The 23,383-nt window shown below is 41.3% G+C and overlaps 1 protein-coding gene across 1 annotated transcript; it reads left to right on the plus strand.

The window, feature by feature from the left end:
- Positions 1-550: 550 nt before the first annotated feature.
- Positions 551-14,603, plus strand: LOC308082453 (SH3 and cysteine-rich domain-containing protein 3-like). The gene is made up of 13 exons (XM_080424204.1): positions 551-722; positions 1,341-1,437; positions 2,921-2,999; positions 4,980-5,133; positions 5,354-5,451; positions 5,553-5,634; positions 7,461-7,558; positions 10,024-10,090; positions 10,699-10,748; positions 11,029-11,132; positions 11,576-11,627; positions 12,029-12,166; positions 13,503-14,603. Exons 2-13 carry the CDS (start codon positions 1,421-1,423, stop codon positions 13,599-13,601), a joined length of 1,038 nt encoding a protein of 345 aa, XP_080280330.1. The 5' UTR covers positions 551-722; positions 1,341-1,420; the 3' UTR covers positions 13,602-14,603.
- Positions 14,604-23,383: the final 8,780 nt, after the last annotated feature.

The following is a 23,383-nucleotide window of genomic DNA, read 5'->3' on the forward strand; positions in this document are numbered from 1 at the left end:
CAACAAGGTGACAGATATTGGAGGTAATTTAAATTGTTAACCCTGTTTACTGCTGGGGTGAAATCAGAATGGCATTGGCCCTATGATTTCACACTCATCACTCTAACTCAAAGTCACAGGCTTTGTAGTCGTGCATGAGATTCGATGCCACTATTCAGACAGGCTGGCATCTTAATTTAATAGCTTTAATAACTGAGTCATTTGTTTGTTTGAAATGTGTGTGTGTGTGTGTGTGTGTTTGTGGAGATTCCTGTAGCAGTTTTGCATTTCATTAACAGGTACAGTATAATGGTTTATTTTGTAATGACAGTAATGAATGCAGACAATCTTTATTTACAGTCCAAAGGACAGTTCATAAAGGTCTGCACTAATGTAAGTAAAGTGCTCTAATTTTTACCACTCAGTTGGGGGGCTTGACTGCTTTTAAAGTGCTCAGCTGTCGCAAACACTCACATGAACACACACACACAGATGCGGAGTCAGGGCCGAGCTTTACCGCATACATTACTCATCCCCATCTCCCCACCTGTTAGGAGCCCCATTTGGAAAGTTGACCATGTAAAGACCAAACAAAGGGGTGGCAGAAAAAGCTGCAAAGAGTTGACATGCAGTACCAATGTGGCTCTTTGCTGTGAGGGACCACCACTTTTGGAAGGCAGCAGAGTGACAAGAGGACCCCCGGCCCACCCTCAGTGTGTGAGAAACTGCAAACAACCAGCACGGTTAGTTAATGGGTCAGTAAATGCATGGAAATGCCTACTTGCGCTGTCAGTTTACTCATTGGAATTGGTCAGTTTAACTTCTGCTTGTTTGATTTCACACCTCACCACCTTTTGCGTTTGTTTTTGTTTTTATATGAGTCTGTGACTGTTTTAGAATTAGCTGCTCCTTTGCCATCATTGCTGTGCTTTGCCAGAATAGAGCTCACTCTTCGTTCGGCCGTTTGGAAAGGAAGAGAAATGCTTGAAGTAAATTTGTGTTGATCTTAACCCATTTAGACCTGAGGCCGATTCTAAAAAAAGTCTTCTAAATCCTGACCTAAGTTTACTGAAAAATGTATGTTGCTATATACTGTACATACTGTAGCCACAAGAACCCCAAAAAGGGGTTCCTGTCCTGAAAGGTTTAGTTACAAATAGGGGTTCCCGCCCAATAAAGCCCCTTTGCAGTAAACAAAAATGCTTAATAATATGCAATGACTAATCTCTTACAGTCGTAATAGGCTTAAATATAACGCAAGCAGGCCCTTGTGCACATTTTCCTCTAGGAGTGCACCTTTGGTTTTGGGGGAAGCCCACTATGGCATGCAGTCATGTGGGCATCATTTGTTGTTTTTCCAGTTGCCCTTCGTTGTTCCAGAGCGACACCACCTGCTGGAGGAAGTGACGCCTACACCTGAGACACAACATAACGCCTCACCATGGCTCATTATGACTCGTAAGTCCAGTTCATTCACAGAAAAACACAGGAATCAATCGATGTTCTCTTTACAAGTCCCATTAAGACCGGGAACGTGTCAACGTGTCATTTTAGATTTATTTGGCTATTCAAAAATAGCAGATATACAAGCTTGTAGATGTGCTATTTTTGAAAAATCTTTGAATATAATAAGTTTTTTAAGCAAACATTTTTAACTCAAATCTTTGCTTCTGGGTGGTCCCTGGAAGAAAATAGAGAGAGAGAATTTTTATATATTGTTTTTAATTTAAAAAAAAATGTTTAGAATCGGCCTCAGGTCTTAATGGGTTAAGGTGTCCCTATTCTGGGCGTCTCATTATAGGAGGAACGTTTCATCATTTTTTTTGTTTCTGATAAATAGACCATCATAGACAAAGTATAAAACAGGGCGTAAAGGAGCACCCACTTTCAACATTACTTTCATATAATTGGTCCTTGCTAATGCTCATGGCACCATTTTGTCTGTTCCCTCTGCATCTCAGAGGTGGGCTGTGGACAGAATCCTGCCCACCAACACCATCAGTGGTAATTTCAAACAAGATTTCAAACTTTTGACTTTGTTTTAGTTATTGCAAGAACTATGGCTTTTATTTTGATTGATTTGAATACTTTGTTAATAGAAAAAATGACAACAACACGGACGTACAGTTAAACACTAAAAGGATTACACATTACCTGGGGACTGGTTTCCATTGTGGTCCTACAGTATGTATCTTAATCAATAGAGCATGATAATTTTCCAGAAAGAAAAAGGTGGTGTTTTTGGTAGGCAGCTGGTTTCTGAACTTTCCACAGCACACCTCTGAGACACAGAGCAAGTAGACATCTAATAATGAGCATTGGTGAAGTGATCCTTTAAGTGGATAATCATTCACAATGTTTAGATTTCTGTTCTTACATAATTGATGCTCAAATATCATTGAGCATGTTTCTGACACAACATCTTATTTCTTGACATCACCATGTGTTTATATCAGTGGTTCCCAAACTTTTTATCTCAAGACCCAAAAGAGAAATGTTATTTCTCCTTGGGACCCAAGCTAGTGAAAATAGCAGATCTACAAGCTCACAACATGTCGCGATCTATTTTTTTAATAGATTTTTTGGGATTTTTTTGGGATTTTTTTTTTTTTTACTTTGTTTTTATTCTTTTTTCTTTTTTTAGAACAGGTAGGTCATGTTGGGATTGGGAAATCTTTTGAAATAATAATAATTAATGTATAACTAAATGTATGAAACAAAAAATAAGGGGGTATTTACTCGTGACCCATCAAAATTGGTCTGCGACCCGCATATGGGTCCTGATCCACTGTTTGGGACACAGTGGTTTTTTAGATGACTAAGACGCGATGCTGGTGGTCCTCTTGTCTTTAGGGACATCTTGGTAGCCTGAGTAGGAGAAGCCCTGGTTACAGTGTGTCTTGTGTATTCAAACATTTGGCCTTCTGCTGCCTACTAACAGATTGGACGACAAGGACTCCTTGGACTTCCATGACAACCCGCCTCCCCCTGATAACGTGGTGAAAGAAGACGATAACACGGTACGAAATCCAATATCCATGAGCTAATACACCAGCCACACGGTACTTATTTTGACCAGGTATTAAAAAAGGTATACTGTAACATCTAACCACATGAACATTTAGTGTCCCTATTCTGGGCCTAATTCCCTACATATTCCCTGATATTACTTAATAAGCCATAGTTTTCATCAGCTATTTTCATTTTTGATTGCTTTTATCTCTACTCCTTGGAGTGTGTGTGAACTTTATGGATCTGAGATCACTGACCATATTGTGGGAGATTTATGAGTTATTACGTAGAATTGGTCTCAGCAGACTCGTTCTAAGAACATTATGGATAGATGCTGGTTCTAGAAATGACTCCTGGCACACTGTTCATTGTAATCCATATTCACCAGGCTACATTCACACTCTTACTCTGAAATCCATGACAGGTAAAGTCCGGTTAATTGACAGATGTACAAATAAATTTTCATGCTATTCAGCTCTTAACTGGGAAGTATAAACCAAGTGGAACTAAGTTCAGATTTGTAAAAGCTCGTGAAACTGCTGTTTTTGGGGGTCTGTCACAATTAACACATCTTTTTCATGCCATTTAGCCATTACCCTTCATTGATTATGAAGGGACTGGACAGCATAATCTAGTCCAGTCTTGGAACAGCTTGTGAAACTGCTGTTATTGGTTCTGTTACTGTGTTTTGACGGCCAAACAGAGTTGCCAAGTGATGGAGTGTAATGTGTGAACTGTCTCTGGGCTTAGACAGCTATTGTAAATTAATCCACTGCTTGCCAACAACTAATCCAGAGAGAGAGAGAGAGAGAGAGAGAGAGAGAGAGAGAGATGAGAGAGAGAGAAGAGAGAGAGAGAGAGAGTGAGAGAGAGAGAGAGAGAGAGAGAGAGAGAGAGATGAGAGAGGAGAGAGAGAGAGAGAGAAGCAGAGAGAGAGAGAGAGATGAGAGAGAGAGAGAGAGGACTGCAGTATATTTAGGAGGAGCATTGTCATGTCATTATCTTCATTGTGTGCAGTTAGGAGTTCTGTCTGTCAATGTTGCTATTTTAAGATATAAGGCTCCCCATTCATGTTACCCCCACCCTGTGGGGTGTGTGTAGTGTGTGTGTGCCGAGGGTGCAGCTCACAATGAACGTATGTTCTTTACCCTTCAACACAGCAGACAGGAGTCATCCATGTGAGTCAGACCCCAGGGGAAATGTTGGTATTAATAGAAACATTCTAATAGGAAATCTGGCGAGCAGCGGGAGACGCCATGATGTTGGAACTCCTGTGGTTTCATGAAGAAGTGTGGAGCATGACTGAGAAATCCAGTCGAGTGATCGACACACAGTACACTTATTCTGTTTGATCCTTATTTTTGAAGAGGGCAGAAGAAACAAACGGAAACACAAAGAAAAGCCAAATGGCTTATTTCAGACTTGGTTCGGAATCTTGCTTGTTTCACTGCAGAATCCCAAGTGTACATTTAAATCTTGGTTAAATGAACACTGGTTCTACCACACCTGAATAAAACTGGTAGTGTTTCTGCTTGTTATATTCATTTTAACAAGCTGACACCAGTGTGTCAGGCTTCAGTTAGGCTTCAGTTTAGCCCACTGGTTCTCAATGGGGGGGTCCTTGAGGCGGTTCCAGCTAAATGATTTATAGTTAGGAACCAAATGGACCCTTGCGGGACTGTAGCTCAGAGAGTGTATAAATAGAACCAAATCCATTTGGTTCCATTCTATACTCTCAGAGTTTAATCTACAGCGTAGATTGGGATCCCTGAGATACAAATCATATCAAATGAGGGTCCGTGGACTAATGCATATCACACTTGAAATGAAAAAGGTTGAGAATCACAGATTAGACAGTACTGTGTTGTTCCATTCAAGGTGGGGCTTAATGTAGCCTTTTTCTCATACTGTAGCTTCTCATGGTCTTACACGGTGCTGTATATTATTTAGATTTCATTCTGTCTGTGACAGAATCCCTCCATTTCCAGGTGTATTTCATCTATGATGAAGAAGTGGAGGAAGAGGAGGATGAGGGGCCTCCCCAAGAGCCAGTAAGACCCGTCAACGACAAGCCTCACAAGTTCAAGGACCACTACTGCAAGAAGCCAAAGTTCTGCGACGTCTGTGCTCGCATGATAGTCCGCAAGTCCTTTTCTTTCTATATGTAGAGCAGAAGACATTTGACCATTTTTAAAGCCTGATTTATGCTTTGTCGTACGATCGTGTCACTTGTTGAAAATAGCACATCTACAGTACAAGCTCACAACACGTCAGTGCGACTGGGTATAAATGAGGCACTAGAGTATCTACTTTGACTGTGGTTTCAACTTCTAATTTATTTTTGTCTTCATTTTCTCTGCAGTCAACAATAAGTTTGCTTTACGGTGTAAGGACTGCAAGACCAACATCCACCACCAGTGTCAGTCCTATGTGGAGTTCCAGCGATGTTTTGGCAAAATTGTGAGTTTTTGTCCCCAACTGTGAATAGATATTGGACTCTTACTCTTACTAATCTGCTATAAAGGGCCTACTTAGCATTCTCTCCTCTCCTCTCTCTGTAGCCTCCAGGTTTCAGAAGAGCCTACAGCTCTCCTCTCTACAGCAGTCAGCAGAATGCAACAGTATCACAGCTGTTACCCTTCTGTGAGTCCAACGTCCACACACTGTCCAACACATGGCACTACACACACGACAAATACACCTTAAAACACACTTATGGCTCTTAAGGGGTTTTCCACTACAAACCCAACACCTTCCATAACCTGAAACTTTCAAGAACCTGTTAAGTTCTGTGATAAAAAATAAAATAAAAAACGTGTCCATTATAACCATCCATGAAGGGACGTCATAAAAAAGTTTGTTGATCTGCTATTTTAGAAACAGTTTGAAAGTATAAACTCTCAGTTCTTGGTGCCCAAAACTCAGGGTTAAGTACTGTACCTCCTCCTGAGCAGGGCCAAATTAAGTTCTGAGAACCTTAAGAAACGGCTTGACTCCACTGTGGATCTTGGACTTCATGTGACCAGACTGTGACATCCATCATCTACAGTATGACGTCAGTCCTCCATGACGTATCTGTGATGTATGACCCCAAATTCGGGCAAGGTTTCCGGGGCGATCCGAGCCCCTTTGACTTTATTATAAAATTAGAGTTGAATATTTAAAAAGGCATCAGACGTATGTGAAAATAATTCATGGAGTACTTCTGTGGCCTACTGGCATTGTGTATAGAAAGACAGACAGACAGACAGACAGACAGACACTCTCACACACTCACTCACTCACTCACTCACTCACTCACTCACACAGACCTACTCAAAGATGCAGTAAAAAAACATCTCCCAACGTAATTTCAAGTTAACTAAAAGCAACTAAAGTCTGCAAATTATGGCAAAGTGACATATTGTGTACGTTTTTGCGTTGGCAGACATTGTTTGTTTGTTTGTTTATTTGAATGAGCTTCCCCGGCCATATTTTCTCTCTTCCTCCCGGTTCTTGCTGTAAGTAATGCAGAAGTAAAACAGAAAATGACAAGTGAAAATCATATGCCCATGAAAACCAGCTTATGTACCGTTTAATGCTGCCGTTGCATCTGTTCCTAGAAACGTTATAAAGCCACAGTACCAGTCCATTTATAAATAGCCCTTTTTGTCAGGAATCATTGTTGGGACGTATTTTCTAAACCACTGGTTCTCAACGTGGGGTCCAGACAGAGACCCCCCAGGGATCCTTGAGGGGGTTCCGGGGGGGATTACCGGCGTGCAACTCTGAGAGTGTACGGCTCCATTTGGTTCCATTTGTACACTCTCAGAGTAGGGTGACCACCCGTCCCGAAATTCGTGGGATAGTCCCGAAATTGGACCCTGTGTCCCGCGTCCCGCACAAGCAGAGCATATTTGTTGATAATAAATCGGTAAAATCTGGCAAAAATAAGAATTAAATAACATAACCCTAACCTAACCCTAATCCTAACCCTAAAACCGAAATAAAGAAACCAAAAACTGGAAAAAACGAACCCAATCCGCCCAGAACTGCGCGCGCGTGCATGTGTCCCGCGAAATGGGTTCATCTGTCCCTCAATGGACCTGTTTGAAGGTGGTCACCCTATCTCAGAGTTAAATTAACACTGATTTTACAGTGTAAAATCGTATCAAATGGAGGTATGTGGCCTAATCTATATCAAACCTGAGGTCCTTGAAAATTAAAAGGTTGAAAATCACTGTTCTAAACGTGCTTCATCAGTACAATATGTACAGTATATTGTCGCTGTAGGGTGGAAACTGTGAGCTTGTAGATCTGCTATTTTCACCACTTTTGTGCGACACTCTTGTATGATGAAGCGGGGCATTCATAAAAAATAAAAAAAAAGCATAACAATTTGAAACCTGGAGATACTTGGGTTTGCGCCTGACAGCAACGATTTACAGTATGTAGACTGGGAGTTTACCCGTCATCCTCTCTGTTGGCAGCGCAATCCAACCGCACGGACCCTGTGTTCGAGACGCTCCGCATCGGAGTCATCATGGCCAACAAGGAGCGCAAGAAAGGATCCGAAGACAAGAAGAATGTGAGTAGGCTATGGATGAAAGTTCCCCAAAGGAGCTTTTAGCCAACACTCTTATTCCATGCCATGGACCATGTGCAAAGATAACACTTTTGTCTTACTTTTTAATATCTGTGTGCAGCCACTTGGATGTTGACCACTAATGTGTTAAAAAATATGGGGTGCCATGATTTTTGTACTTTTTCTGTTTTTCATGTGTCTATGAGATTGACAGTACTTCATTAGACCCCCTGATGTGGTTGTTATGTGCAATGGTGTCTTCCCTTTGTATTTTGGGTTTCTTCCAGTAAGCTGAAATCTTTTGAGTCAAAATTGACAATCAAAAAACTGTGTTTTTCTGACCTTCCAAAAACATACCCTCCCCCTCATTATCATACCAAAACAGGTGTGGTCTTAGTTAACACAAAAGCATTTGGGGGGAGGGCAGGAGCGTGTCTCAAAGTAAACACACAGAGAGAGACAGAGGGAGAGAGAGAGAGAGAACAAGCACACAGCAAAACAATCCATGAGACTCACCACTACTGTTCACGTTGGTAAAAAAAAAAGAAGGTTAATATGAGCTTTCCAAAAACATAATCCAATCATTCAGCACGGCTTTGATTCCCCCTAGCTAGCACCAACAAGTAGCTAGTAAATAACTATCAGACTTCCTACTATTCCTGTAGTGTCACTTCAAAATAAGACTCACTGAATTGTATCAGAAGAGAAATCAGTGTACTATGATTACTCAATACAGGTAAGTTCATACTGTCAAGTTCCTTTCTTTCTCTTACTTGCAGTCGGCAAAGAAAAAATGAAACAAATCCATTCTGTTCTCAATAAATAAATAAATAGCAACCTAGAGCAAAATGATTGATAGTAAGGAACGACTAGGAATGTACCCTTACATAGCCTACATATCTGTAACTCTGAGAGTGCACAAATGGAACCTTTATTTCCAACAAAAAATATTCTGTATTCCAAGCTCTGCTGTTGTAGATGTCCAGTCAGTGCCATATTAAACACTCTGTAAAGACTAAAGACTGTGGGCAACAGCTGTCAGAGTTAGACCATTAAGTAAACAACTGAGCAGAGCCATGGGCAGTCCTCTCATGAGGCGGGGGACTAGGACAGGTGGGTAGTCATATGAGGAGGTGGAGGGACTGGATCAGGTGGGTGATGCTAAGGTGAAATCCTGGTATACTTAATGAACTGGTGGCACTTTCAGCACTTCCTCATTTCCAGTGGCGCTTCCTTGCCGCCTGGCTCCAACTCTCTGCCCTTAACCTAATCAGGGTGTGTATCCCTCTCCTACTGTATCTTGTCCCCCAGATAATGTATGCACATGCACACCTCATGCACATACTGTACAGTACGCTCAACACAGTTGTTCTTCAACTGTACTGTAATAGTGCTGAACACGTGCATTTAGGAAAAAGGGAAATGGAACGGGAAATAAAGTGTATGGCATACAGGAGAAAGGTTAAGGAGACTAAGTGATGGCTGGGGGGAAAAAAAGTTTGACTGAATTCAACTATGTGCTCAACTTAGCCTGGGGACCTAAATGAGAAATAATGCTCTCTGAATCTGTAAGCCATGCTCATTAAAACATACTGCCACTCGCTTTTGGATCCATCACACAGTAGGCCTGCCGCCCATGCTGACAAGCCATGCACTGAGAACTTAATATAAGATAAGATAAACGTTTATTAGGCCCGTAACGATACAGTAACTGCATCGATGCATCGTTTTGAATTTTCAACGATCTACTATATCGATATGCAAACAGCTAAATATCGTATCGTTTGACTTTGAATCGTATCGAATCGTTTTGCAATGCAAATAATCGTATCGAATCGTTCTGCAATGCAAATAATCAATTATATCAATACTAAGTACTTTTAAGAAGAAGAAAAGAGAAAGAGGGGTTTATATCCAGTATCCAGGTATTTATTTTTCACACAGAATTTTTTGGGTAAATAAATAGTTACTATATCGATTTTAAATCATTGAATCGAATCGTATCGTTCTAAATTAACCTGTCCCTGTATCGTTCATGTATCGTATCGACTAAATCGCTGAATCGAAACGTATCGTATCGTTCTTAAATTAACCTGTATCGTTCATGTATCGTATCGACAACCAAGTATCGTGATACGTATCGAATCGTTGTTAAAACGTATCGTTACACCCCTAACGTTTATTGATCCCCAGATGGATCACAATGAAACACAGGAGGCTAACAGCTAAGAGTATAAGTAAAATAAAAGATAAATAAAAACAAATATAAAATAAAATACTGAGCTAATAATGCACAAAGTGATAGAGAAACTACTCTATTGAGGATATACCATTTACAGTAGTTCTGTGAATGTACAGTATATAAATGTCCAATGACACAATTAAAAGTAAAGTGTATTAGCCAGGACGTCAGGCTGACACAAAAACACAAATTGCAATGGCTAACTTGCTTGTCAACTGTGGTCCAGATGATGATGATGATGATGGATGAAGATGAGTCCCAGCCCAAACAGGAGGCGGGAGGGGGTGAAGGAGGTGAGTTTAAATATATTCAAATGAATTACCTCCCCAGCATGTTATGGTTCTCCCAATTACAGTAGCATATCAGCTAAAAAGATTTAAGTGTAAATTAAATGATTAAGTCAAGTGTGTTTTGGGGTTGTTGCCATTGCCAATGCCATAATACTAGTCTAATTAACAATTGTTTGTCCAATCATTACGAAACTCACCAGATATATTTCATAACACTGTTGAATGTGTGTAAAATTATTATGAAACCACTCAATAGGCACCATCAGTTCCAAATCAAAATAGACTACTAATTCAATGATAGTTTGCCCAAACATTAACAAACCTATTTAATAACTTAGCTGTTGAAATATGTCCCTAAAATGTTTTTGAAATTGATTAGTAGGAGTGACAGCGTTGCTGGAAAAGGGGCATGGCCCGGACCAGATTTGTTCCGTAAATTAGTGCACGTCTGTCCAATCATCATAAAACCTGTTATATCGTTATTACAGGTATCAGAAACAGTCAAAAATGTAGACCATTCACACATTTCAACTTTTAACAGTCTGTGTTGGCTTGAACCCCTCTACAGTATATACAGTACTTATTTTTTTTGTGCTTTTGTGGTACACTAGCCAACCCAGAGGCAGAGAAGAAGGGAGACAAAACTGGTGCTGATGATAAGGTGAGAGAGTCTGGAGACGATGATGATGATGTTGATGACAACAACAATGCTTATGAATGATAATGACAATTGATGATGATAATGCTGAAGATGATGGTTGCTACATTTCGTTGCTGTCAGGCAGAAACCTTGCATATCCATATTCCAACTTTCTTTTAAATGTTTTTTTTTCGTAAATTAATGCCCTAGTTCATCATTACAAGAGTGTAGAAAAGGATCGGTTTTGGACGTGCAATGTTTCCACCCAGCAACAAAATTGCGTCTGTGTGCATTTCTTCAGAGCAAGAAGCCCCAGCCAGGGAAGATTGGCGTGTTCAGTCAGACTCATTACTACCTGGCACTCTACCGCTTCAAGGCCATAGAGAAAGATGACCTGGACATACAGTAAGCAGCTGGAACTGTTCACTTTCTATCTCTGTCACGCTTTAATTTACACAACAATTGCCGATCAGAAAGCTCAAAGCGCTTTGTGAGCTTTCTGATCAGCTATTTTCAGCACGCAATGAAGAAGGAATCAAAATCTACAAAGTAACTAGTAACTAAAGTTTTCAAATAATTGTAATGGAGTAGAAAAAATATATATATATAATATTTGCCTCAGATGTAGTGGAGTGGAAGTAAAAGTACTGACATTTTTAGATACTCCAGTAAAGTAAAACAAAATACATCAAAATTGTACTTAAGTACAGCACTTGAGTGCATGTACTTAATTACTTTCAACCACTGCCCATGCCTTCACTCTCTCCATCTGTTTCTCTCTCTCTCTCTCTCTCTCTCTCTCTCTCTGTCATGTATTTGAGCCTGTGTCTCTTGTGTTAATGTTTCAGTGCTGGAGATCGTATCACAGTGATAGATGACTCCAATGAGGAATGGTGGAGGGTAAGCCCTAGTTTTGATGTATCATACTGTATGATCCAGCCAATGTACCTCATTGCACTCCATCCATGGTAATAATATTATGGGAAGTTTCCTTAAAAACAAAAAAGGAAAATAAGCTTCCCTTTATTTAAAATGGCAATAGACAACATTCAGCCACTTGGTGTCAGACTTTTGTTGCACAAGGTTGGCTGTTTCCCCTTCATATCTATAAGGCAGAGATTCTTTAGGAAAAAGTGCTGTGTATGTATTTTATTATTTGTTTTTATTAAAAAAAACAATATACCTATCTATATACTTATTAGAACTACCTATTTAATTTACTTATTCATTTATATGTCGACTTATAAATCAATAGTCAAAGACAATTGTGTGTCACTGCGTCTGTGTTTTCCACCATACAGGGTAAAATAGGAGAGAGAACAGGCTTCCTGCCTGCTAACTACATCATCAGAGTGCGATCAGGAGAGAGAGTCTACAAGGTAACACGCTCCTTTGTGGGCAACAGAGAAATGGGCCAAATCACACTGAAGAAAGACCAGGTGAACACACACACACACACACACACACACACACACACACACACACACACACACACACACACACCCACACCCACACCCACACACACACGCTTGCAGTGGCACTGATGCTCCTGACATGGAAGCTAACAGATGCAGTCACACATAATAATAATATAATACATATGATTTATATAGCGCTTTTCTAGGTACACTAAGTCGCTTACATACAGTACATACCGTACATACATACACAACAAAAGCCCATGCACAGTTGCACACACAAGCACAAGTGCAGATGTATGCATGCATAGACACACACACACACACACACACGCACACACACACACACACACACACACTGGCACTGATTATCTGACATAGAGGCTAACATTAGCAGAGACACATACAGTACATACTGTACATGCACAAAAGCATTCATGCACACATGAGCAGATGTATACACACACACACACACACACACACACACACACACACACACACACACACACACACACACACACACACACACACACACACACACACACACACACACACACACACACACACACACACACACATGCATAGAGAGACTCACACACACCGCCACCTAAAGTGCTGTAATTTGCTGCAACATAATGTATTGTCCTTCAGGTTAAGTGTGTATGGATTGTATGCTATCTTAATTAAAGCAGCCCTTAATTAAACCCAAGGTTTTTCCACACAGTGGGGGTAGATCTGACTTTTCCACTAGTTCTGGTCTATCATTAATACACCTTAATAATTCAGAGAGATTGATCAAGTACAGTGTGTTAGGCTGAAAGACAAGTAACACCACAATCAATTTGACTGAATTAAATATGAGCCAATTATAATGCTGCATACTTTAGTCCACAGGTTTACAAAGTGTGTATAAATATATATGTATATACTGTACATATTATATGTACTGTATATATATCGTCGCTGTCGGGCAGAAACCTTGTATCTCCATATTTCTACTTTTTATGTTTTTTTTAATGCTCCACTTCATCATACAATATAATTATATTGTTGCAAGTAGTGAAAATAGCCTATCTACAAGTTCACAACAAACTACAACGGTTCACTTCGTGAGCTTGTAGATCGGATATTTCACTATTTTAAATGTTTTTTTTAATAATAATAAAAAATGAACGGATTTGGACCTACAGGTTTTCCATCCAACAGCAACGATATATGTATACAGTATATTATGTACTGTATATGTATATACATATTTATATATATAATGTTTTTTTTTTTAAACACACACACACACACACACACACACACAGCAAACTGTAGCCCTTTAAACTGTGCTTTATGTGTCCCCATGCAGATCGTGGTAAAGAAGGGAGAGGAGGTCAACGGTTACCTAAAGGTCAGTACAGGACGGAAGTTGGGCTTCTTCCCCGCTGACCTTCTACAGGAGATCTGAGTTTGGAGCGCTGCATGCTGGGACGCCAGCCAGCCAGCCAGGCTGTGGTTCTGGGTTGTTCCACCAAGCGCAACACATCAATCACTGATTAGAAACCCTGATTAAAACATTGATTAAAACAAATCACCCCCCCCCCCCTGTGTCTGAGGAGGATAGGACCATAAAAGAATCCTTGTGGGGTCTTCCCTATTCACCGTGGGTGACTATAAAATCCAGTATGAGGATGCAGTGAATGTAGAATGTATGTACAGTAGAACTATGAATGTATATTTGGAACCAAGATGCTATATATACAGCGTTTATGCACTGATTATGAGTTGGGACAGTAGAGCTGTTAGCTGTGATATGACGGCTGCTGTTGGACAAAATTCCAGGCTGACCGGACATGATTTGCCTGCATGTCACTCCCCTACTCTCTCTCCTTGTTTCCTGTCTCTCGCAACTGTATGTTAACCGGTAACCACATTAACACTGGCATCCCAATTTTGGCATATCCTATATACATTTTGCCTTGTGGGTGGATGGTGGGTGGACATCACTAACGTAAAGTGCACTGCTGATATTGAAACTAGAATTGAAAGCCTGGAAATCTAGTTAGCTATAGTCAAACATTTCCCACATATGTCAAACAAATTCAAATTTTTAAATATCCCCCCCCCACATTTTTTTAAATGGTGAAAATAGCACATCTAGGCTACATAAGCTTGTAGCTTATTATTGCACAGTATATAATATTTAAGTAGGGCTTTCACAGCCTACACCAACCCCCCAACGACCCGCGGTAACTCTAACCGATCTTTTTTTTTTACCAAATCGAACTAAGCCACTAACCATTACTGGACTATCTGTTTATTAAAGGAACTGCAAGGGGAAAACATTTTAATAAAAAACATCTAATAGGTTTTTCTGTAATATTCCAATATCTTTGTATTGAATAACCATTGGATTTTAGTGTACTGTATGTGTAGGTAACTTGTTTTCTGTGCGTATTACAATCTCAGAGCTTTGCCTTCCTGTTTCAAAATGCTGTTTAATGGACATTTAGCTTTTCATAAAAATAAATAAAGTTCCACATGAGAGCTCAAAATGACATCTTTGTTAAATGTGTTATTTTTTGTAGCCTTTTCATCTCTTTGGCCCTCACTTTGGAATTCAAAAGACAAAAAAATATTTTAAATACTCTTTTGTTAAAAGTTATCTCTCACTGACAGACTGTAATAGCTCCTTTCTTTATTATAGATAAGTTGAAACTGGATACAGGAGCAAATATTAATGCGGATGAAGCTGACCACAAGGCCTAATATCGCTACATGAGAATATCGTCGCTGTTGGGTAGAAACCGTGTATGTCCAGAACTTGCATGTCCAGAAAAGCAGATCTACAAGCTCACACAATGTGACGCATTGTGACGCATTGTGATTTGCAATATGTTTGTGCGACACTCTTGTATAATGTAGGTCATTAATCTAATCTAAAAAAAACATAAACATTGAAATGTTGAGATGCAAGGTTTCTGCCCGAGGGCAACGATATATTAATATATAAGAGGATTCCCTGACACTCAGTGCAGATCAGAGGCTAGCAGAAATGCACCACACCCAAGGACCTTTATAATCCCATAAGACCTTAATTGTTTCTTTCCAAAGTTAGTCTCATAATGAACTTAATTATGACTAGAGGGACGTGCCATTCTTTCCACAGGTCTGTATCATGATGCCTTATTGGGACACTGTTGCCCCCTTTCCATCAGCTGTTGTTTGTGCCATGGTTCTCAAAGTGGGGTCCGAAGACCTCCAGGGGTCCTTGAGGGGGTGTCAGGGGGCCCCCTGTAAAATGAGGAACGTTTAAACACTTAAAGCATGCAGCGCTGTGTAACTTTCCTCTTATACCCCGGATTTGAGCCCGGTTTCCTGCGCAAGTGCTGACATTTGCGCCATTGAGCTAATGGAGCCTGCCTGCTTGCTCACTGAGGGGATAAATTGAATCTTGACCATCAGGTCAAAATTCGTGTCAGATCCCGTGTCTAGGAAGGACATCTAAATGTTTCAATAGAAGAGCAGGGAGACAAAATACAACCACCCCACTTGTATAACTTATGTTGTATTAACATACTATACCAAACAGATTGGACAAAATTACATTTTTTATTCATTAAAAAAAAGTTACATAGTGAGGCTTTAAGCCTCACTATGTAACTATACACGGCCCTCACATCTACGTTACACCGACCATCCCTCCCATATGTCTTGAGTCATAGTGTCGGGGTTTTTGTCAGAGTTGTACCCGTCTGTATGTGTCCCTTTGGTATCCATATATGGAGATCTCTGTATCTGTCTGTCTACCTGTGTCCCTTTTATGCCCATACATGGAGATCTCTGTATCTGTCAGTACTTGTTATCTGTATTATGCCCACATATTCGAATGCCCATACAGTATATGGAAATGTTTGAGAACCACTGCTCTATTGTGTGTGTGTGTGTGTGTGTGTGTGTGTGTGTGTGTGTGTGTGTGTGTGTGTGTGTGTGTGTGTGTGTGTGTGTGTGTGTGTGTGTGTGTGTGTGTGTGTGTGTGTGTGTGTGTGTGTGTGTGTGTGTGTGTGTGTGAGAGAGAGAGAGAGAGAGAGAGACAGGGAAAGTGAAAATGAAATGTCACAGAATGGGGGCAGGATTTAATGTCTATATTTACCAGCAGACTGCTGGAATAGCAAAGGGAAGAATGCATAGAGAGAGAGAGAGAGAGAGAGAGAGAGAGAGAGAGAGAGAGAGAGAGAGAGAGAGAGAGAGAGAGAGAGAGAGAGAGAGAGAGAGAGAGAGAGAGAGAGAGAGAGAGACTCACAGACAGAGACACAGAGATTTCCCATACATGAAGGGGACATACAGTAGATGCATCTTCAGTTACTGTGTGTACAGCATCTACAGTAAGTACAGTGAAATTAACACAAGTGAGTGGATGCTGGATGTAAAGAGATGGCTCCCAATCAGGAATGCAGGGAATGGCATGGGCACGCATCCCCCAAGAGGAATCCCAGTGTTAACCAGCAGACACACTGGCTAACATGACAACTAGACAGACAAGCACAGGTTCATTGCACTTGCTGCTTCTTCCATCTGCCCTTTCTTTTCAACCTCTCCATCTCTTCCCTTCTCCTCTGATTGTCAGAATTCCTTCTTTTTTCTTTGTTTGGTTATTTCTTTCTTTCGCTGTCATTAGTTTTTCCCTTTTCCCATATCAACCACGTAAGCCCTATTTTATTTTTTTATCTAAAATGTACGTTTCACATTTTCTTAAAAAAAATGTCTTTTGCAATGTTTTTGCCTATAATGACATGCCCAAAATGGGGACAACAACTACTTAAACCCTCTATACTTAGTTAAATGGACCTCAGTTGGCTCTGTACTTGGTCTGCTCGTTTCCTTGATTCCTCCAAGTCAGAAATAGCAGATCTACAGTACAAGCTATAAGATCTACGAGCTTGTAGATCGGGGGCGCTAGGTTCAAGTGGTGGTTAATTGTCTTCATTCATGCTCTCTCTCTCTCTCTCTCTCATACAGCCTTTTCTCTTGTGTCACACATCCACACTGTAGTGAGAAGTATGAGTTGTATGCGGTCACGCCTCCCTCTCTGTCCTCTGCTGTCTGTCAGAGGAAGACAGGCTGTCTGGAGCAGGTAAAGCTCCGCTGTAGGCTTCAGCACTCCCCTGATTGGACAACAGGCCACCCCTTCAGACACGGGTCACTTCCTCCAGAGAAACAGCCTCTGCTTCCTGCTGCTGCAGACCGAGGGAAGGGGGGGGGGGTTCACAGCTGCCATGTTATTGTCATCCCAGACCCCCTGACCTTGCTGCTCTAGACAGGCAGTGTTCCTGAAGGCTTGCTTGCCCTGTGTGTGTGTGTGTGTGCGTGTGTGTGTGTGCGTATGCGTGTGTGTGTGTGTGTGTGTGTGCGCGCGCGCGTGTATCAGTGCATGCAAGTGTCTGTGTCTGGATGATGTGTGTGTGTGTGTGTGTGTGTGTGTGTGTGTGTGTGCGCGTGCGTATCAGTGCATGCAAGTGTCTGTGTTCGGATAATGATGGCGCGTGTGTGTGTGGTGTATGCGCACGCATGTGTGCGCGCGTGGGTGCGGCGCACACATGCCAGGGCAAGATGGGGCAAGGAGAAGGCTTAGATTGATGCCAAGTGTGCAGTATCTTACAGTACTGCTCTTCTTCCTCCAGGGGAGGGGGGGACACAATATTCCATGTGCCACACTTTGATTCTGTGTGCCACACTTTGATTCTGTGTGGCACATGGACCTTTGATTCCATGTGCCACACTTTGATTCCATGTGCCACACTTTGATTCCATGTGCCACACTTTGATTCCGTGTGCCACACTTTGATTCCGTGTGCCACACTTTGATTCCATGTGCCAACCTTTGATTCCGTGTGCCACACTTTGATTCCGTGTGCCACACTTTGATTCCGTGTGCCACACTTTGATTCCGTGTGCCACACTTTGATTCCGTGTGCCACACTTTGATTCCATGTGCCACACTTTGAGTGTGGCACACTTTGATTCTGTGTGCCACACTTTGATTCAGTGGTTGTCAAAATGCTGTTAATTTGATGGACACCCAATAACTCTCTGAGTTACAGGCCTGTAAGGGTCCATTTGGAACCCCTTCAAGAAACCCTGGGGTCCAGGGACTCAAAGTGGGGTCCCTTTGAGAACCACTGTAAAAGCTATGTCCACATAGCAGTGGGTGTCTGCAATGGTGGATGTGATAAATGGCTTCCTTAGACCAGCAGAGGGTGCTGTGGTACCTGCTATAACACAACGCACCTGTTCATCATTACACAGATTGTAGCCTATCAGTTAGCAGGCCTATGCCTGCTCCAGGTAATGCTATACTGTATCTACTCTGTCCTGAATCAAGCTGTGAAGAGACCACTGTGTAAGTGAAAAAGCTTTGAGAGAGGAAACTTGTTTAAATGCAGATGGTCATGTGGTGTTTTGGCAATGTGCAGAGTTCTGGGAATGATCCATGTTGTATTGTCTACAAAAGCTGTCTTTGCACAATAACCCCCAAGTTATGTACTAGCAGCTAGTGCAAGGGCGTACACTGTATTAATAGGCCTATTTGAAGATAGCTATGGGTCCCAGTAATAAAAGTTGGCTCATAATGAAAAAAATACTTGGGCGGTTGCTTGGGCCCAGTAAAACACATTTACTGTGATATACACACTGTTGTATATTCTACAGTATTCTACAGTAGCCTATCTGGATAGGATTATCCAATTCTCCAATAGAATCGGATTATGACATTCCTATAAACTTATACACAGACTCCATTACTCAAAAACAAAGTTTCATAGAACATTCCCAACCATTTCCCCACTATGTGATCGATGTAGAATGGCAGAAGGCTCTCTGACCCACCTCTTCTGGACTTGCCCAAAAACCTGAGAGATTGTACTCTTTGGTTTCTCTCAATTATTGTCAAATCATAATGTCTCTGTACAAAACACAATAATGTATGGAATGGTAATTGCAAAAAAATAATATTCTAAGACTCTGTAAAACAGATGTTGTTGCCTCACTTCAGGACTTGGTTATCTGAACTTGTATATGACATTATGGAGAAAATTTGATATGATTTGATGGACAATTTTATGCAAGTTTTATGATATATGGCAGCCATTTTTAGATCATCTTGCTCAAATATCACACTGAACCTATTTAGTTGTACAGTATGCCTTCCACTTTCCACATGCTTTATCTAGCAGTGTTACTAATTGTAATTTTGAAATTATGCCCTGTTTCTTTTCTTTTCTTTAACTTTGTTTATGCTCTTTTTTTCTTTTTAAATTTCCTTTATGTCCGTCTTATTTTTGGGGAGAAAAGTATACAAATATTATAAACGACATTCCTATAAAGAATCCTATAGGATTTTTGACCATAGTGCACTGTGTGCAAGCACATTACTGCTATGCCGCATAACTAACCTCGAACCTCAAATATATAGACTTTAAAAAAAAGTTTACATGCAGCCTGCATGTGATCTATATGCAGGCCGAGCTGTCATTTGATTTGATGAGTTGTTAATGGGTGTCATCAGCCCCAGTGTCTACAAAAGGTGTTGCAAAACGTCTAATTAAGTACTTCTGGAGCAGAAAGATGATCATTAAAATAGAAAAAGTCTGAGTTGGAACTCAAATTAAAAGCAAGAATGTATGTAATTTACCTCACACTCTCGGAGCATCCCAACATGTTGGTAGGACCTGCCTGTTGGATAGCTACAGTAGCTAGGTGATTAGCCAGCTACTGTAGGTCACAACAAAGGCTTGAGTGATTCCACTGGCTTTGGTAAGATATAGTTACAGAGAATCTTCTTTCTTGCTGACTAGCTGGCATCATAAGACCATAATAGTATCACACTGAAAGAACAGGGTCAGGGGAATGTACACACACAAAATTGTTTGTTGTCCAAGGTTTGATGAGTACTGTATGTAATTTGTATTCACTTTCTCAGGGTCCCTTGACATTTCTGGATCAATACACACCAACTTAAGGGTGATGCTGGTGATGATGAAGTTATTGTCTGTGAGTATAAGTATCATAGTTAATAGACTATTGAATACTACTGTATAAAATAGCTGGCCATATGAGTGAACAATTCACATTTATATAAATGTTTGTAATGTTTTACTCTACATTGCACATGGCTGTCAATGTCTGGACAAATCTCTGCAGCACTGGCAGCTATGATTGAACTTGTGACCTACTCAGAGAACTGCAAGGTCACCCTGCCACTTAGCACTGATACAAGAGGTTTCCCCTGAATACATTACAAAGGCCCATAAAGATCAACACAAAACTCGTATGAAAACATTGCATTATCCTTACTGATAATGTACATACTCTGCCTACAGTACCATACAACTACACCAAAGGGCTTCTGTAATTTGTTGTGGTTTTGAGAACATATTTGGTCCATTGAGAACATATATTGGCCATACTGGGTCTACTGAGAACATTTGGGTCATATTTTGCCCATTGAGATGAGAACATATCTGTGAGATATGCATTTTTTACTCTACCAGTATAAATCAACTCTTCCACTACCTACCTGCAGCAGTGTTGCCAGATTTCGTGAGAGAAACAACCAACCAGCACGTCTATGAAAACGATCCCACACCAGGATGACTAGGGCAGGTCAGTCAAACTTAACTCTTTAAGACACACATCCGGGTTTTTGACCAATAAGCACCTTTGTTTGATCCGGATTCTGGTCAGCTGACGCTTTTCGGGGCTAAACGAAGTCATCACATGACGTTGATCCCCTTACCCTAACATTTTTCATGTCCAGGACCCCCAAATTGATATGTATTTGGCCACGGACCTACAGTAGCCTGGCTCCACCCCCTGAATCATTTGCCTCGCATTCAGGGTCTGGTGACGCTGTCGAAGGCGGGTGTTTCTCGGTTGAAAATCTGTACGACGAATCGGGATCGGGATAATCCAGTATGAACCAATTGCCAAAGAGTCAGGCTATCACGGACCACCATCTGAAAATATTTTGCACCAGTGACCCCAATACAAGATTTGTGTTGTAAAATGTTTCAAAAACATTCCAGATTATTATTATTTTTTAAATAGCAGATTGTCTATTTTATATAGGGTCAAAGTGATTAAACTGAGGAAAGCCCATAAGCAATACACAAAAAAGCAACCCGTAACTACCAATATTTACATTACATTTACTTTACAGAAAAACAAGCCCAAAGTTGCTTATAATAAGCGGACTTGGCAACGCGTGCCTGCTACCCTACGTGTTGACAACCGTTATTAGCACTGAATGTTGGCACAACATTTTGTTGCCATTGACGCATGCTGTTGCCAAGTCACAGGATATGTGGCTGTGTCTAACGACGCTCGCACCCTCGTGTGAAAATGACACATCCTTTTTAGGGGTGCGTGTTCTGTATCATCTCATTGACCCGTCATATTCACAATTGCATTTAGTGTCCAGTCGCTGAGAAAATCCATCTTCCCTCCACCAGCCTCTGAGAAATGTAGCAAATGTGTGAACGGGGAGGGGGAAAATAATAACATAAAACTATATTAGAGTTCCTCTTTGCCTGGCAGAGCAGGTATTGATTTTTTTTTGGAGCTTAGTGTTTCAGAAAGTATCTTCCATGGACCAATGCTAATGCTGCCTCTTCTCCTCGGCCTCAAAGCAGCAAAACACTCTGGGCTTTTTTTGTACGGTTTGGGGATGTGCTTTATTATTCTTTTAGAAATTACTTTTTTGTTTCCATTATGCTTCGAGTCGGAGGTGCTTCTCTGTTTTTCTTTGTGATGGGTGTGTGTGTGTTTGTGTGTGTGCGTGTGCGTGTGCGTGCTTGCAGATATGCATGGCAGTTTTCCTTTGTGTGACAAAGCATCTGGAGCGTTAGATTAAAGCCCCAAACACTGATTCTTCTAATAATTGCAGCAGAATAACTCTCCTTCCATTCTTCACTGCTGCGCCAAAATTCAATTATCTAATCTGATTCCTGTGATTATTAATCTCCATTACTCATGCATTCACAACGATTTGGTAATATCATGAGTCACAACATGACGGTGTCCCCCCCCCTCCCTCCCCCCACCCCAAGTGGAAAAGTAGGCCTAATAGGACACACAGACCCAGGGCCCCAGGATACGTTTAGGAGTCAGTGGATATAGAGATACATAGATAGATAGATTGATGGACGGTGACAAGGGAGAAAGGACGAATGCGTGGGGTAAGAAACAATAAAGGATGGTAGTAAGGAAGGGTGGAATCAAGGTATAAAAGATGGAAGGAAGGGAACAAGGAAGGAAGGAAGGAGCCATCATCCAGGCATGATGAAACAGCTCAGGTGTTTATGCACAGTCTGCCAATTGGATACTGAGGGGAGCATAGCGGCAAGGCATTGGCAGTCGTGTGTGTGTGTGTGTGTGTGTGTGTGTGTGTGTGTGTGTGTGTGTGTGTGTGTGTGTGTGTGTGTGTGTGTGTGTGTGTGTGTGTGTGTGTGTGTGTGTGTGTGTGTGTGTGTGTGTGTGTGTGTGTGTGTGTGTGTGTGTGTGCGCCTGCACAAGCTTGTGCCCGCGCATCTGTCTATCCATCTGTGTGTGGAGAGAGCGGGAAAGCAGACACACGACCATTTTTGTGCTTGTGCAAGAATAAATTATAGATGTTGATGACACTCATGCAGGGAGAAAGACAAGTTTACGGAGTAAGTCCTGAGGCCCAAAGTGAAAGAAAAAGGAGATTGAGCGTAGATGGAGTGAGACGAGAGAGCGAGAGAGAGAGCATAGATGGAGTGAGACGAGAGAGAGAGAGAGCTGGAGAGAAGACTGCAGGGTTGGAACCAATTAGACCAGGAGAAGCTCTCTCCACCTGCACTGAGAGGCCCCCTGGGGAGAGCCCCGGTGACAAGATGAGGGATCATCATCATTACCATTATTTATTTGCTAAGCAGAGGCCGACTCTGGGGCCACTCCTAATAGGATTCACGAATTACAATGAGCATGTTGCTTTTTTGGGGCGGGGAAGGAGGGAGTGGAGAGACGGGGGTGGGTTGTGTGCGCGAGCGTGTGTGTGCGTGGGGGGGTTAAGATATGGACTGGTATAATGCAAGCATACATTTGGAAGCACATACCGACAGTATGCCTAGAAAGCATTACGGCTTTCTTGAATCCATAGATAATTTCAGCGTATGCACTCGGCTTTTGAGTCCACCTATTACGCAGTGCTATATTCATCCCGCAAAATGT

This window comes from Gymnoscopelus braueri, assembly GCF_963280865.1.
Source record: "Gymnoscopelus braueri genome assembly, chromosome: 3".
NCBI lineage: Eukaryota > Metazoa > Chordata > Actinopteri > Myctophiformes > Myctophidae > Gymnoscopelus > Gymnoscopelus braueri.

What these genes read in the sequence shown, in the direction of transcription:
- LOC308082453 (XM_080424204.1), top strand. An exon ending in AAACTGGTGCTGATGATAAG is followed by an intron (nt 10,749 to 11,028) that starts GTGAGAGAGTCT and finishes GCATTTCTTCAG; the next exon opens with AGCAAGAAGCCCCAGCCAGG. An exon ending in TCACACTGAAGAAAGACCAG is followed by an intron (nt 12,167 to 13,502) that starts GTGAACACACAC and finishes GTCCCCATGCAG; the next exon opens with ATCGTGGTAAAGAAGGGAGA.